Here is a 17,347-nt window from a genome sequence, read left to right as displayed (position 1 = left end):
TCAAACTGTTAAAGAAAATATCAAAGACAAGTTATTACAATAACTTTGTTAAATGCTTAAAATCCTTTCAAGGGTGCGTTTGCACAATCCCACATGAAGTATTTCATGTGTTTTAAAGCCACGTTTAAAGTAGTCTTCAATGTACTCGCAATATATTTCCATGTCACATGTACAGTAACCAGCCAAAGAGCTGCTTCTGTGTTTACGTATCTCATCATTTTGACTTTCTACCATAGTTTTGACTTTCTATCTCATCATTATGTCTTTCTATCATAGTTATGACTTTCTATCTCATAACTTCGACTTTCTATCTCATAACTTCGACTTTCTATCTCATAATTTCGACTATGGGGATATTTTTATTATAAAGTCTAACTTAAAAAAAAAAAAAAAAGAAAAAGAGATTTTTTTTTTTTTTTGTGCTGGCGGATTCGCGGGCCACATAAAATGACGTGGCGGCCGGGAGTTTGAGACCCCTGCTTTAAGTGATTAAATACTACATTAAGTGCTTTCTTAGATAACGTTTACAATAGTGATAGACTTCTTAACACTTCTTAACAAGTCTGATGAAAGAGCCAGCTAACTCGTCAGCGAGAGAAATTTTAAGATTTATTACTTTGAAGTTTTGTATTTTATGTCAAGCGATTAGACCACATTTTCTGTAACTCAGTTTTTTTAAACATTGCTTGTGTTGGTCACAACACGGTAAATGTGCTAGACTTTGTGTCTAGACTTAATGTTACATACATGGGCGTATAATGTTGTTGACGAATAAAACCAGCACATTCAGGTCCCATCTGTGACTACAGCACTGTGCTGAAATACAGCCAACATAAAACGACCTTGTTTAGATCTAAAAAAGCTTTGCTTCAATACAGGACAGACAACCAAAGGCCACCTGTACTGTGAGGACTAAACTACTGCACAACTAAATGAATGCAATCGAACAACAACAAAACCAGCTGACAGTATTCCCATGCATCAAAGTTGGGGACACTGTGAATCAGACGATCATGTAGGTTCTTTAGCTTTCACAGTCACTTCATTACTGGCGTGCTTCCTCCATCAGCCAGCCACCCTCACATGATGTAGAGGGAGGACCAAAAGGAGGAAAGAAATTCCAATCTTTCTTCTCAACACTTCCTGCCCGGTAACCCACAGACACAGGCATTTCCTCGTCAGACGTCAGTTCACAGGACGCGATCGTGGACTTTGGCAGAGGGTCAGCTCTGACGAGCCAGAAAATATGAGCCAGAGTGAGAGCTAGGGTTGGAACGGAGGGAGTGCAAGAACCGACGAGTGATTTTTAGGAAGCTAGATGGCTGATCACTGATTTTGTCTGCTGATATGTGCACATGAGCGAGAAAACATGAATGAGATAGAGACAGAATGAGAGGGGGAGAGGAAAAGTGAGTCGTTTTTGTGAACGGGGTGTTGTCGATGATCTCACAAGGGCAGAAAACTGCAAGGGAGGGCTAATCCACTGCATGCCATCTGTCGCTCTCCCACCTCACTCCACCTGGGTCAAGTCCTCCTGTACTTATCCTCACTTCATTCTGCCCTCATCCTTTGTTTGCAGTCTATGACTGTGTGTACATATAGATTAAGAATGTCAGGTTTGCAGCAGTCCCAACACAGATATAGCAAGACTGCAAAAAAGGAAGTCAGGTTACCATTTAGTGAAGTATATATGTATTATTTAGTTGGAAAAAGACCACAGCCATGAACTCAGTGAATACATAATTCTGGCCTCAAACTATTTTCTGCACTACACTGCAAAACATGACATGAGTGATAATCAGCCGACATCATCAGTCATTCAGTATTGGTCCGGCTCGAGTCATGGAGTGTGATCTCTGGTAATGTCACCCTGTAGGAATGATGAATAAGTGAAAGATAGCAGTGGACTGTCGGCTTTAAGGTTTACTGTTTCCAGAGACACAGAGGAGTCTGATTTTACCTGACTGACCAACTGACCGACTGAACTACTGACTTGGTTGGCACAAGTGACTGACTCCAATGATAGACTCAGCTTTGCAAACCTCATGCAAATCCTTTGAGGGTTCACGTCACCTGTGCTGCAGGACCTCTTAAAAACAAGGCTGTAAAGCAGACTGCAGGCGACAGGAACGAAAGCCCGATGCACTGTTTTGATAGCGTTACAGTCGGCACCATAGAAAGGGAGACTTAAGTTATACATTTACAGACTACACTTTTCATTTTTCACACAAGGGTTTGCATGATCATCAAATTGGCTGAGCATTTTTCTTAAGCTGAGAAAACCATTTAAAAACATACTGTATAGAGAGGACACTACATCCTTGTAAGGCAACTGCAAGCAAGCCTTTGATTTCCATCCAGCTCTAGCAATACCATTGTGTGACGCTGCATTGAATTTACAGTATGGGGATGCACAATATCAAATAAATACATGTTTTTTGGAGTCCATTTTGGGGATTTCTGTACAATATTGGAGGGTTCCTGATGTTAGATCTGTACAGTGCAGTTTGATAAGTCTTGCACTGTGTTTTCTTACTTTTTAAGGTCCGGGCCAATGTTGAAATTGTGTAAATCCATCCTGGTGCCCACAGATGCACAGTAGTCCCATAATAACTGTTGTCACAGTTGAATAGACAACAGACATATGACTCATATTATGTCCCGACATGTCGTTTACAAAAACAGCTCTTCGTTATCGATTTAATAATGAATGACTTCTGTCCATGATTTTGTTGCCTTGACCCGAGATACATCATGTTTGTTGTCCACCAGCTCGGCATCATTTGCATATTTAGAATAAAATCACAATACGGGCAGAATTAAGACAATGTGTTTATAAAACCCAGATCAGATATTGTTACCCAGGTAATGTAGCCTACACAAATCACCAGGTGTAAATGTGGTCTAACTGTGCACAGAACAGGTGAGAAGACTATCAGACCAGCACAGGTGTCATCAATACCGCTAACGATGATTCTGTTCGCTTTAAGTGCATCAGTAAGCCTTGTTTGTGAGCCAGAATACACAGTAGCGTGGCTCTGAAACTAGTAAAGCTAAAGGATGTGCAGTATTATTTATCACACCTGCGGTTTTCCTGCTATATCAAGTCAAAATGCCTTTTGTGAAAATGGCTTGTTGGTCCAAAGCAATGCTGTGCGGTCACTTTTAATTAGCCCGAGTGCATGGTTCATTAACAACAAAGGAAATTTGCAAACGTCTTTCAGCTTGCACATTTTTGTTGGTCTAAAGGTTGATTGTGTTGAACTATTTGTCAAAGTCAATGTGAACCACTTAATGCTGAATTAACGCCTGACCTGAGTGTGGTGGTAAAAAAGAAGAAGCCATAAATGAAGAGAAACACCACACTTCCTCAGAGTGTTTCTCTTCATTTATGGCTTGGTTAGGTTGCTCAGACCTCCCCTCCTTCAGTTGTACTTCAGTTCCTGCTGAAAGACTGGGTCGTTTCTGCCTCTCCGTGAGTTTATACAACACTGAAAACTGTTGGATAAATAGCCCGGCTGGCCCTGACATTAGCTGCTTCAGGAGCAGCTTTGAACCCTGTATGTCTGTCTGTTTGTCCCTTATGCTCTGTCTCATGTGCACTTTCTATATGGCACCTTGCTGCCAAGTAGATGCTTTTACATTGACAGAAGTCAATTCAGAATTCAATGAAGAACCAGACAGAGATGGATGAGACTAAGGAAAGGATGTTTTACAATAAACCGTTTATCCTCTCTTAATCCCTCCACTTCCTCATTCCCTGTTTATCTGTTGGACAGTCCTTTTTTTCCTCGTGTGTCATCGTATATCTTTGTCTGTCCCTCTGCCCTTAACTCTTCCAGTTGTGTGACCCTGACTGTCCTCATCACTACTCTGTTCAGAAACAAGCAGACTGTTATTCTATGAAATCATCGACTTTGAGCCGCCTCGCTGACCTCACACCAGTGATATCATCTCCATCCCGATGACTCTTCCCCTCTCTGTGTGCGTTTGTTTCTATGTACAGTAGAGTTACCCATGCTAGTCCTTTGGCTATCCATTATCACTCACTCCTCTTTTGTGTTGTTATTTTTTTCTGTCTGCTTCCCACACAAGGCACCCATCTAATCCACCGTAAACACCCCAGTCCACCAGTTGCGTTCATACACCGAGAAAGTGCTGCAAAGGCCATTCAGAGTGTTTCAGATTTGGTTTGATTAACATTGTTTGCAATGCTGCCGTGTTCTGTTTTCTTAAGAGGCAAGGCATGCCTCTCCCTCCTTCAGTCTGCTTTAATCCACCCTGATATGTTCATATATCAGAAGGATATGACAGGACTGGTAAGAGTACTCTGATAGATTGATGTTTTATACGGGAACAAGGGTTACGACAGGATACTTCTGGTAGTACTGCGTTTGTGTGTATTACCACTGTTATAATAATGTTCACAGAAACCCTGACCTTTCCCTCCACAGAAAGGCCTGAGGTGACACTCAGCTGGCAGCCGTTAATTACCTTGAGGATAATTCTACCAATGGGAAGTTTGTGAACATGGAGATCAAAACCAGGTTGGTCAGTTTTAATTACTCTGTCATTCAATAACAACATAATTACAGTGAAGTGGAGAAGAATAAAGAAAGCCATGTTCAGCTGCATAAAAGCAGCTTGCCAAGCCTTCAATGTCTGTTCTTAGCTATACTGTAAATATATCACTGTGTGTGTCAAAGCAATAACACACAACTACACTCAACCGAACGCAAACATAATAATACCAACACAATGTTTGTAATGTAAAGTACAACTGAAGGAGGGGAGGTCTGAGCAACCTAACCAAGCCATAAATGAAGAGAAACACTCTGAGGAAGTGTGGTGTTTCTCTTCATTTATGGCTTCTTCTTTTTTACCACCACACTCAGGTCAGGCGATGTTGCAATGTTTTGCTGGCTTGAATACTGGTGGCATCATCTCCCATCAGGCCCATCCAACTGAATCATTATCCTGCCACTGTACTGGAACATCCATTCTCTCCGTGTCACTAAACCAATACTCATTTCCAAGGAAACACTGTAATAAAATTGCTCCATGGTCGCATAAATATTGAAAGGCTACATAATTTCAGTCAGCATATCTCACCATAGCACTTGTATTGGAATGGACGTCAACATCACACCTGCTCATGTCGATGGTGCATTCATTGTGTGCGGCTGCATTTGACAGCATAGCTTTTTAAGCATCAGCGTGCTGCGTACGAAAATGCAGAATGAAATAAAATTAAGATTTAGTACAGACATTTTTTTGTTTTACTTCTAACATTAGGTCATTTGTGCTTATTTCCCTGAGTAAATGCTGTCAGGGGAACTTAATTGGTCTAAATTGGGTGATACATTAGCATTGTTGGGTGTCAGCAGTAAGCCTCACCAATAGAGTAGTGAACTCCTCTGGTGGTATTACAACAAAATAAAACCCAGTACATCATTATATTTTTTTAAATACGGACTAAAGAGATTAGTATTGTGGATTCCTACAATGTTTTGTGTTGCTTGTATTGTAATGATGTTAGAAGTTATGCTTATTCACTGGTGGCTCTGATTATGCCACTTAAGACAACAAGAGACCCACTATGGGACAACCCAAAATCAGTCACATCTCCAATATAAGGTAACCGAGCACTGCTTCTCTAATGGGAACCACAGATTGCTTTATTAACAACCTCAAAGTGACTTGAACCTCAATCTGTATGAGGAACATTCCCGGATCACTTGTCACCAACAGACCTGCCTGCCTGCAATGCAACCTGCTCAACTCGTTTGAACCGAGAGGGATTTAGGAGACTGAGACTTAACAAACTTTACAGAGGCACCAAGAAACTGCCCGTGTATAGTTATCGATCACACCAAACATCTAATGAAATCATAACTTAGCTATAGCTAACCTCACATCTGAGTAGCATCACCTTCAAAGATAGATTTCACTGAATCAAAGAAGACAAAACTAAAGAAAAAATGAACAGACGGAACTGTAACGTTACATAGTCCAAAAAGCGTATGCGGAAACTAAAATCAATCTACGGAAACATTAAAATAACAACATCAAACTTACACTCTTGCTTAGACAAGCAGTTTCGCTTGCGTACCTCTCTCACAACGGCCACAAAACATCAACTTCCGAGCTTCTGAAGTTATCATCCACTACTTCTGGACGGTGTCCCCGGACACTGTGAAGCGTTGTTGTCCAAGGAGAGCAGTGTTATGGAAGAAATGTTAAACGTTTAGCAGTCCTTGTTGCTCAAGAGTAGAAAAACCTGTTGCTGACAGCTCGGTGTGTCACACCAACAACATGGCTGACGACTAGTGATCGGTGGCTGTTAACGTCTGACCGTCCACCGAGTGGGAGGAGAGAGAGAGAGAGAGAGAGACAGGGAGGAACACAAGAACAGATGGGAGGGAGAACAAATGATGGGAGAGCCGATGGGAGAGAGATATGAAAGAACTAGTCGTGTATTCTCTCCTTTGATGTCCTGTCGGCTTCATTTAACTTCACCTACAAGTGTCATATGTCGCTGTAAGGACAGATACTCTTATTCCTCAAATCACCTGATTTCGGCTGACATTTACCCTAGATAATCTCCATGTATGGCCAACACCCATACATTATTAATGTCTACTGATTATTATTCCTACTTAATAGAGGAGGCGGTCCCGATAAGGATGGCGTAGCTGGTAAATAGTAAGCCTATGTTGCAGTTTACTGATGTTCATTTATGACAATATGTTAACTGGTAACGTCGTTTAAAGTCGGAATGATGTCAAATTAATTGAAAGTTGGCTAAATGTTCTTTACAGTTTGATTAGGCAATATATGCAGACTACACAGACTATAGTGCATTGCGGCTGCTTTACGTTAGGTTTTGCGACGTTGTCGAACTGTTTTTGACGTAACGTAACGCGGTTCAGCGCCAGCAGCAAACTAGTTCCTGCCTCCATGTAGCAGTAGCGTGAACATGTTCAACAAAAAACCAAGGAGGAACTTTCGACAGAGAAAAGAGAAGTCCAGCGACGAGGAGGACGAGCAGGCGAACAGAGGAGATGAAGAGGAACATGAGAAAGCTGCTGCTGCTGCCGTAAATAAGCCGTCCAAACCGGCCCAGGGCCGCGGCATTAGCTGCAGCTCCAAGCGGGAAACGACGCCTCCCAAGTCGGACAGCAGTGACGGAGAAGACGGGGAGACGTCGGAAGTGACAGAAGAGAGGAACAAAGACAAAGATGAGTTTAAGAAGAAAACAAACTCCATCCTCAGTTTCTCTGACGATAAAGAAGGTAAGTAAGTGTAAATATGGCGTCTTGATATCAATATTTTTAAAGATGGACCCCAGTAACAAAGGTTAACGTCATAGCAACGTAAGACTCAAAATAGATAATACAATTGCATTATGATGTATTGTTTTGTGTCATATTGATAACACCAAAAAGCATATAGATAGTATTAACACAATACATTTAATGCCAACAATACGTTTGTATGTTGGCATAGGATTGTTCTCTTCATCACTCTTTGTCAGCAGCAGTTTCGTGCTCATGGATCTCTGATTTTTGTCTTTACTGTCTCAGCTGAGGAACCAACATTCAGAGTGAAGAAGTCCTCTGATAAAGCTGTGCTGTTCAAAGTGAGGAGGAAGGACACTTCAGCTGCCAACACCAGCACAGGTAATGAGCCTGACTGGTTCACACGAGACACACTGTGATACATGCTGCATTACATACACAGATCTATAGATACAGTACATCAACACTAAATTCATGTCAGGCGCCAGCTTTTTAAGTACTCCTAGCTAACAATAATGCAGTCTGATGTCTCTAATATTTAGTCTACGTCATTTATTATAGCTTAGACGAGGAAGATTTTGTCTAGAGTACAGATATATTGATTTAGAAAAGGTGCCGATTCAAAACTCTTACCTGTTGAAAATGTTTTATGAGTGTCGGCCTACACACAACATCTTAGTCATTGAAGAAATATTTAAGGTTTTCACCTGAATTCAGTATTTATCTAGATAGTAATGTGACAATGCTGGCAAACACAATCATACTTTACATTTTTTCATGCCTACCTCTCCTCTCTCCCAGCCCCAGCAGGTGGAGGTGCCGCAACTTCTGCTTCTTCCAGGCAAGATCATGACATGCACTGTAATGATGATGACGACGACGATGAAAGTGATCTCAGTGACCTCAGTTCTCTCTCAGCTGCCTCATCCTCAGATTCCAGCTGCTCTCCTGCTATACCAAGTATGTGTTTTTGTGGGTGTTCTCCACAGAAGTGTTGTTCTGACAGACTCAACGCGGTGAAAAAGTCCGCTTAGATCTTTGTTCAGAGGGGATCTGCATTGGTAGAGTAAACACACTAAGAAATGTTGCTACTTGCTGCCTGTTTATTGATCTCTTGTAACATTTATTACTGTACATCCATTTTACAACACTCCCTCCACTCTGACATCGTCATCCTCGGCCCACCTCCAAGTGTAGACAAACATACAACCTGGCTTTATCATTGGGTTGATACGGCGTTATCAGGCCTTGTTCTGAGGGTATAGTGCAATAATGTATAATGCAATGTGTCTCTGATGTTCAGGTTACCTTTATTTGTACCCGTAGGTAGACTTGGTTTGCAGTAGAAGGCGAGGCATCCATCTCGACGTGCATTACAATCCGCACAGACAACAAGACAAACATGATAAAGTACACAAGGTTACAAATCAGTCAATCACTTAGTAAATAAAATAAATAAGTGCACAAACGTTGCTTCTATAGCATCTGGTACTGTTGCTATAATTTGTTCACCTGACTGATGGCTGCTGGAACAAAGCTGTGTTTATATACCGCCTTGTTCTACACCGTGGGACTATATACCTCCGTCTAGAAGGAAGAAGCTGAAACTCCCTGTGCAAAGGGTGGGGGGAGTCCTTTAAAATGGAGCCGCTTATCCGTTGTAACAGTCTGGTGTACAGGGACTCTGGGTTAAGCTGTGACTCACCAATCAGCCTGCTAGACCATTTCACAGTTTGATGCAGAGAGTTTCTGTTCTTTAAAGATAGGTTTCCAAACCATGACATCAAAGAAGAGGATAAAATCGATTCAATAAAAGCACGATAAAAGAAGGTCAATGTGGAAATAGGACAGTTTCCTCAAACAAAACAAACGCTGGTGCCCCTTTTTGAACACGGCTACACAGTTTACTTCAAAGTTCAGTTTTGAGTCGATAATTGTCCCAAGATATTTGTAAGATTGTACACATTCCACTGTCTGACCCTTAATGGATATGTGTGTGGGCATGTCTTCTAAAATCACTGATCATATCTTTGGTTTTAGATATGTTTAATTGAAGATAGGACTGCTCACGCCACTTCACAAAGTCGTCGATGACCGGGCCGTGGCTGGTCTCATTGTCCTGGAGCCGACTAACAATAACAGAGTCATCTGCGTACTTTAAGATACAAGTCAAATTGTTCTAAAAGCCTACTGGTTAAAATCAACAACTAGAAGTCTAACATGAGATCCATTTCCCTCCAAGAGTTTAACAAGTTCATTAAACAAAGTGACTGTGGCATCTTCTACTCCTCTGTGTGGCATATAAGCAAACTGCATGGGATCAAGTGCTTGCTCAGTTTTCCTTCAAATTTCTGACCTTACCAGTTTTTCAAATGTTTTCATTAAAATTGATGCGAGAGCAAGCTGTCTAAAATCATTTAGACTTTTGGGGCAACTGGATTTGGGAACAGGGACTACCACAGCATCCTTCCAGACATGCTGTGTCTGTAAAGACTTATTAAAACAGTCGTGGAATACAGGACTCCGTTCAGCACAAGATTTAAGTAAACGACCACAGATGTCAGGTCCATGACTCTTATTCACTCTTGTTGAAAGGAAGGCCTTTTCCACATCCGTTTGGTCGATGTCAAAGTGCTGATTGTCTTCCAGTTTGTAGTTCAGTTCCTGAATTTCATTACTATAATCCAAGGTATCAGAATGAATATAAAAGCGATTTCTGTATGCTGGACTTATCCTGCCTGGTTGGACAGGAGACATATTGATACAAGTTTATGAGTGTCTTGTTAAGGGAGACATGGTTCAAATCACCCAATATGAAGTTTGGTGCATCAGGTGAAGTCAACTGCAGTTTTTGCACTACATCAAAGATAGTGCTGGAGGCAGATGTACACTGTTATAAAAAGTTGTGGAAACTTGCGGGGCAGGTAGAAAGGATGCAACGATACAGATAAAAGTTTAACATCTGGCGTACAGATGCGTTCTCTGACAGTCACAGAGCTGCAGTATCGTTTGTTAAAATATAAACATAACCCGCCACCTAGAGTTTTCCTCGTCACTTCAGCCTTTCGATCCAAACGAAATGGAGCTCCAAAACAGTCGATGGACGGGTCGGTGTCCTGGTCGCGCTCAGTGAGCCATGTCTCAGTGAAGGCCATGACGCAGCAGTCTCTGAAGTCCTTCTGAAGACTGACATTTCCTTGGAGTTCGTCCACTTTGTTTCTCAGGGACTGGACGTTCCACATGATCACCGAGGGCAAAGGAATCCGGGTGAGCCGCAGTTCCCTCAAGCGTAGTTTACCCCGCTTCCTCTTCTTATCCCTCGTTGCACCACAGGTTTCATGAGAATCGCTCAGAATAAAGTCTGGTAACTGTAACGTGACATCTGTCACGCGAGCTAAACTCGCACAGTTCAGTTGCAGCAGCACATCTCTGGTGTACTGGGTCCTTTCACCGGAGACGGCCCCGTTGACCTCGCAGGCAAGCAGTAGATGTAACAAGATCCACAAAGCGGCAGGATATAGAAGATCCATTATAGATTAGATCAGCAGCACTAGGAGCACTCAATCACAACGACACTCAAACGATTCACTTAAGAAAGGACGCGTAAAGACATTCAAAACATCAAAACCACGAGGATGCCAAACTCACTGCCGGTCGCTGCGTGCGCATGCGCCCTCATCAGATGCTATTTCTTTTACGACTGACTTGCTGCTGTTATTGCTTGTGATAATTAGTTTGTGGTATCCCGCTTGCTGTATACCTGCATCTGGTGTTAGTGTGTGTATGAGTCTGTCAACAGTTGGATCTGTGTTTGTCATGCCATACATCCTTGTGTATACCTGGACTTAATTGTCTCTCGATGTGTCTTTACAGTCGTTATCCCTAATGCTGAAGAGATCAAGGCAGCCAGGCGGCAGCGGCAGCGTCACGCCACTCGAGCCCAGAAAGAATTCATTTCCCTGGGTAGAGATGGCCACAGCTCGGCTGGTAGCACCCCAGAGCACTACAGCCGGGAAGATGAGGAGGAAAGAGTTGCTGCTGATGATGAGGAGCCAGATGATCATGAGAGAAGAATCGAGTTCGCCCCAAGACTGAAGAGCATTAGAGAGAGGATTGCCGAGAAACTCGGTATGAGAGGCCGGGAGAAATTAATACATTGGTGATAACTATCTTAACATGGAATTTGATTTTGTGCCGACTTTTTTTTTGTCTACGAGCGTTTGAACTGTAAAAACTATAGTAGCAACGTAACTACACTAAAATGACATGATGATAGGCTGGCTGCCTGAAAAGCTTTGCTTGCTTTTGCACCAAATTGTGGGGATGTGAAGTGTACTATTTAGTATGTTTGTGTGTAATCTAGGAGAAAGTGATGGCAGTCGCTCAGGAACTGATGGAGAAGAGCAGGAACTTTGGGAGGAGACACAAATTGAGAAGGGAGTCAAAAGACGGCCAGGAGGACAGGTAGGAAGACATTGAGGCAGCCCCGTACTTTATTTTAATTTTAATTTTTTTTTCCAATTTTCTTGATAATTTCTTACGTTCTCTCTTTCTTTCTAGTGTCATTTGTCTGTCTCGCTCTTTCTGTATTGAACTCTTGTCTCATTTAGTGTAACATTGGCTGCTCTCTAATGGCAGAATAGTCTCTTCCTGAAGACTCAAGCCATGTGCTAGTGTACCTGCTGTTACCCTCAGTACTGCAGCTTTGACATTCTTTACCCTGTTTTCTTCCCCTCAGAGCCCATCTGGCAGTGAGTCCAGCAGCTACAGCAACAGCAGCAGCCGGCGAGTCAGAGGACGACAAAAGAAGAGATCGTCAGGAGTCAAAATCCCGACTCTTGCTCACATCAGTATCTCAATGGTCAAGAAGAGGATCACTGGAAAGTAAGTGTCCACGAGATTTATTTGCCTCGATGTCGCACCACATCATAAATTAGACGTTATAGAGATAACATTCAAGAAATGTTGCTCTGATATGCCTTAATATTGTAATATTTAACAATAAAAAGGTAACAATATTTTCCAATACACGTTAAAGTGATTCTTCCACATTGCCAAACCATGCATGTGTTGTAATCAAACAAATACTCGTGAACTCCTTACGTCACACGACACCGCTTTCTGATTTTTTTCTTTCTTTCCAGACTAGACTCTCTGAAGGAGGTGCACAGAGCACGGCAGGCAGAGCTGAGGAGGATGGAGAGCGATGTTGAGAGCGCTAAAACCTCCGCCGAGTCTCTGGAGGAAAGTTCCTCAGAGAGACAGCTGAGGTTCTACAGGGACATGACCCTCTATGTCCACAACCTGGTGGAGTGTCTACGGGAGAAGGTCAGAGACGAGTACATCTGTTCAGTTATTGTCCACTGTTAACGATCATTGAATTGAACAGCTGGTATTGAACAGCTGGATCAACTGGAAGCTGCAGAAATACCTCCCTTCTGAAGACGGATGACGATAATATGCTGACTGGGGATAATATGTTGATTGTCGACAGGTTATTGAGATCAACTCACTGGAACTGGAGTTGCACTCTCTGTTGTCTGAGCAGATGGATGAGCTGTTAGCACAGAGACAACAGAGGATCAAGGAGCAGGCTGACCTCAGCTGTGAGTAACTATATGTGCATTTATGTATCTGTACAATGTGTCTGTAACTGTCTCTGTACAATACGTCTCACAATAGTCTCCGGAAGGAAGATTCAAATGAACTGTTTTTTTTTTAGATAACACAGATGAGCAGAGCGGCATCTCCACCACGATATCAGAAACTCAAGGGTGAGTGAAATACAAATATCTTTCAAGATAAGAAATGTTCATGTGCATCACTGCCCTTCCACAGATATTTGTATCAGTATCTTAGTTTTATTCTTCACACAAAAATGCTTTTTAGTTTCAGTCACATTTTGGTCATTTTTATCCTTCGAGTGTCAGTTGACCAAAAGTCATTACATTCTAATCAACTTTTAGTCAAAATGTTTTATCTCTTAATTTGTTTCTATTTGTTTTATGTCGTTTTGGTTAAATCTCCTTTAGTCACCAGATTATATCGAGCATTTCATCTAGTCTTGTCATTTTATATTGTCATGATCTGATGAAACACACTCCTCCGAGTCGTCCTGACTGCTCATTTGTGATGTTTAGGGTCAGTTGCAGCCTTTATGAGAGCCAACCTGCAAACCGCTAACTGTATGCATGATAGTAGCACAGTTTGTCAGGACTGAATCTCACCATCGTCTCGTCTTTAAATAAAGTTGAACAACAATATCTTTTTATCGTTTTAATTTGTATGATATTTGTCTGACATGTTGCAGCGAGGTAGCCTCCAGTGTTGAAGCCGAACAAGATGCTGATATACCTGAAGACGCGCAGCCGTCAGCTGAGGAGGAGCAGCAGCTGCAGAAGACAATAGGTGAAAGCTTCAACCTATAGACCCGGGTTTTATTTAAACAGCTGCACTGTTCTGTACTCTACGTACTGCAACTTTATCGTTTCTCTTTCGTTCACTTTTCATATTAAAAATCCTAAGTCGAAGAAAGCAGAGGTCCATGCTGAATTAAAGTGGTGGCTTGTTATCCTTCCCTCTCCAGCTGATATCCTGTCGAGATCCGAGGCTGTGTTTTCTGACGTCCAGAACGATTTCTGCGACGTTAAGAGGATTCTGTCCCGATTTGAAGAATGGAGAGGGTCTTACTCCGACTCTTACCACAGCGCCTACATCTCTCTCTGTCTGCCCAAGTTGTTGAACCCCATCATCAGACATAACTTACTGGCCTGGAACCCACTCAAGGTACATGGAGGACTCTTACATACATACATACACACAGATGCCATAACACAACTAACGGCGTTATGTGTCCAACGTTGTATGTTCCAGGACGGTATTGGGGACTTTGAAAACCTCCCGTGGTTCACAGCTGTTGAGACCTTCTGTCACGGTCATGGCCACGAGGAGCTGGAGCACACAGACAGACAGACGCTGTCTAATGTCATAGAAAAGACGGTCCTACCCAAAATAACAGGTAACTCACTCACTCACACATGTTATGTGACTTTTCCCTATTTCTTTCACACACTTGTACTTATCCACCACTCATACAATTAGCCATATTGCAATAATATTATGTTCAAATGCAAGAGAAGGCGCACGTAGCAATGGAGAAAGACTGTTTGATTTGTAGCTCGGGGTGCTTCTCCACAACTTAAAGATTGAAAGGATTTATCATATTTGAACAATCCCTCAACACACTATCCTTGACCTCCGGATCAGTTTGTGTCACATCATAGACGTGTCAAACGACAGAAGCGTCACTTCTTCTTTTTCTCGCTCTGTCTTTGCTCAGCCTATGTGGAGCTGGTGTGGGATCCCATGTCCCGCCGTCAGTCAGTCTGTCTGTCGGCTGTTTGTCACAGACTGAAGGAGGACTATTCCATCTTTGAAGGAGAGCAAAGTAAACCGGTCAAGGTGACGTAAACACTGACTGACGCATAATTGTCAACACAGAAATCCTCCTGCTTTGCTATTTTAGGTCATTTTTAATGTGAATAGGGATGGGCGATGGTTTCTGTTCTCATATAGGCCAATCAGTGGTTACTTGATCAGTCAGGAGGAGGCGTCTGACTGAGCATTGAACTAATGGAACCTTTAAGCTTTCTGTAAGACCTGCAAAACTATTAAAGTTACGTGCATGAACAGTAATAAGAGTGTGAACATTTTATTTACAACACAATCAATTTATTTGCAACGTCTCCTCTATTGAAACCACGGCTCCTTTTCAAAAGTCTGTTTTTGTTGCAACAATATCACTGCATCGTATTCCGTTTAACATTTTTATCTTATCTTTAACATCTCGATCCTAATCACTTCCATAACGTTAACTGCTCTTATGGGGCGCAGAGCAATCTTTTGGTGAGCAGGCGTCTGGAGAACGGAGATGTGGTGTCAGATGCATGGAAAGGAGACGACAAACACACATTATATGAACGTGTTTGTGTTAACGATGTGTACTTATGTCCCATGCAGGTATTCAAAGAGGCTGTGATCGGTCGACTGAGGAGCTGCGTAGATGAAGATGTCTTCATCCCTCTGTATCCCAAAAAGTCTGCATCTCTCCCTGCCTCTTTCACTTTCTAAGTGTCGTTAAGTTTTTCCTTGTTTTATGACGAAGTCCCTTTTCCCATTATACAGTAAAGACTCAAATGCGACATGTTTCTGCTTAATCATTAGATAAAATTATCGATCAATAACCTGTAACTCAAAGTACTTTATGACGTTCTGTGGTATTTTCAATCAGTTTTACATGCTGTTTTGTTTTTCTACTCAGGTTCCTAGAAGACAGGTTGTCTCCTCAGTGTCGCTTCAGGGATCAACAGTTCTGGACGGCCGTCAAAGTACTGCTCTCTCACAGATTCTGTTTTAAAAGACTTGTGTGCTTTATATTGTGTCAGCCTCTCCAAGTGGGGGAGTTGCATTTTTCCAGGCTGCTGTTTGTTAATCACCGTCTTGTGTTTGTATTAGCTGCTAGGAAACATGGGAAAATGGGATTTGCTGCTTCCTGAGTCTGCTTTGAAGGAACTGATGTTGGACAAGCTGCTGAACCGATACCTGATGATCACCATGTGCAGTCAGACACTGTACAACAATGCTGTAAACGCATGCACAAAGGTGTTTACATTTTAAATTTGGAATGTGTATTTTTGGTGTCTGTGCTCTATGCTTGATCTGGTTGTTTGTCGTCTGTCCCTCGCGCTTTTATTTTTTTGTTTAACCTCCCTCGACTTCTCTGTCTCTCTCTCTACAGATCGGAGATAGTTTGCCGCTCTCTTGGTTCAAAGGAGAGAATGAATGTTTGCCTCAGCTCCAGAATTTCAGAAACCATCTTGTTCAGGAAGTTCATACCATCTGCAAACAGCAGTCTCCTAAAGACCCAAACACCAAGTAATACAAATAACACGTTTTTCCAAAATATTTTCGAAATTGCTGTAAGTTCAACTTTGTCACAGTGAAATAAGAAAAAAATCGTATTTCTTAATGTATCATGTCGTTGTTTACCTTTAAACAGCTTAGTAGCTGCTAAAATCCATAATCCTTCTTTTGATACTTTGATTTACTCAAAGCTCCTGCATGTTTGTGGTTACAAGATGATGCAACAGCAGTTGGACATAAAAGTTGACTCCCTATTGTCCCATCATAAGGGACATCCCTTTGCATGACGTCTGCAGTGACAAGTTAATGACTTTCCTTCATACATTTATAACAACTCTCTAATCACTGCTGTGCGCCTGTCTCCTGTAGGTCTTCTGTGGTTGAAGTCTTGCAGATTCTGAGTAGAATCAGGTGCAATGACTCCATCATGGCGATAGCAGAGAAATACCACTATGAAGATGTCATCTACTCTCATCAGCTGCTGAACCAGGACACCATGTGAACAAAAAACTATGTGGAGTCGAAGGCGGATCAAACAGCAGTTATTTTGAAAGCAGTTGTCAAAGACATTATACAGCAGGAGAGGAACGGAGGCGACTGCCTTTGAACTAGAACACATGCATATAGAGCCATGAGGGCAAGTAAGTCTCCTTATGGTAGATAACCGCTGCTCATCAGGCCAGCACTGTTTACATACTGTATATAAAAAGTGCATGTGAGGTGGAGCATAAAGTACAAGCTAAAATCAACGATACAAATCAGTTGTTTAATAAAGGACTCGGCAAAGAAAGTCCTGAGTTTAATATTTTAGTCATGAACAATTTGCTGTCAGTTTTGTACAGGAGATAACTATTTTTATGAATAAATATTTGAAGCAGATGTCATATTCCCTGACTGCAACAGGAAATAAACTACTTTTGGATACTTTGACTGTTTACAACTGAAATGGTTATAGCAGCTGACAGCATGGAAACCAACACTGCAGGTCAGCTCTTTTAGGTTAAGAGAACAGTTTGTGGAGCATTATGAACTGATCGTGTTTAGGTCAATCAGATGACAGTCATAGAAGAGGTGGTGGTATTGGCAGCAAAAGATAGGATTTCACTGTCATTATCGGGCTAGAG

At 42.0% G+C, this 17,347-nt stretch overlaps 2 protein-coding genes across 3 annotated transcripts in view; one reads left to right on the top strand and one right to left on the bottom strand.

Moving 5' to 3' along the window:
• Window positions 1–6,307, bottom strand: part of itsn2b (intersectin 2b) — a 30,086-nt gene extending 23,779 nt beyond the window's left edge. The window contains exon 1 of one of the 2 annotated variants that reach the window (XM_079292245.1): window positions 6,079–6,307. The gene's annotated coding sequence lies outside the window, so the exon portion shown is untranslated. The remainder of the gene's footprint in view (window positions 1–6,078) is intronic. The other variant, XM_079292246.1, reaches the window with a different exon arrangement.
• Window positions 6,308–6,928: 621 nt separating this feature from the next.
• Window positions 6,929–17,139, top strand: gcfc2 (GC-rich sequence DNA-binding factor 2). Its single transcript, XM_079293315.1, has 18 exons — window positions 6,929–7,295; window positions 7,587–7,682; window positions 8,103–8,261; window positions 11,175–11,429; window positions 11,665–11,765; window positions 12,040–12,185; window positions 12,446–12,629; window positions 12,796–12,907; window positions 13,024–13,075; window positions 13,612–13,709; window positions 13,888–14,087; window positions 14,175–14,319; window positions 14,641–14,762; window positions 15,321–15,397; window positions 15,622–15,688; window positions 15,816–15,962; window positions 16,099–16,235; window positions 16,593–17,139. Exons 1-18 carry the CDS (start codon window positions 6,980–6,982, stop codon window positions 16,723–16,725), a joined length of 2,547 nt encoding a protein of 848 aa, XP_079149441.1. The 5' UTR covers window positions 6,929–6,979; the 3' UTR covers window positions 16,726–17,139.
• The last annotated feature ends 208 nt before the right edge of the window (window positions 17,140–17,347 follow it).

The sequence above is a fragment of the Melanostigma gelatinosum genome, assembly GCF_949748355.1.
Source record: "Melanostigma gelatinosum genome assembly, chromosome: 2".
Taxonomy (NCBI): domain Eukaryota; kingdom Metazoa; phylum Chordata; class Actinopteri; order Perciformes; family Zoarcidae; genus Melanostigma; species Melanostigma gelatinosum.
Note: the sequence above shows the minus strand (reverse complement) of the source record. Positions and strands in the feature narration are given on the sequence as shown.

Bases quoted from the DNA above. Each gene is read 5' to 3' on its own strand.
- gcfc2 (XM_079293315.1), top strand. From the start codon at position 6,980: ATGTTCAACAAAAAACCAAGGAGGAACTTTCGACAGAGAAAAGAGAAG. The intron at 11,430-11,664 runs GTATGAGAGGCC...TGTGTAATCTAG, and splicing joins GAGGATTGCCGAGAAACTCG to GAGAAAGTGATGGCAGTCGC. The intron at 12,908-13,023 runs GTGAGTAACTAT...TTTTTTTTTTAG, and splicing joins GGAGCAGGCTGACCTCAGCT to ATAACACAGATGAGCAGAGC.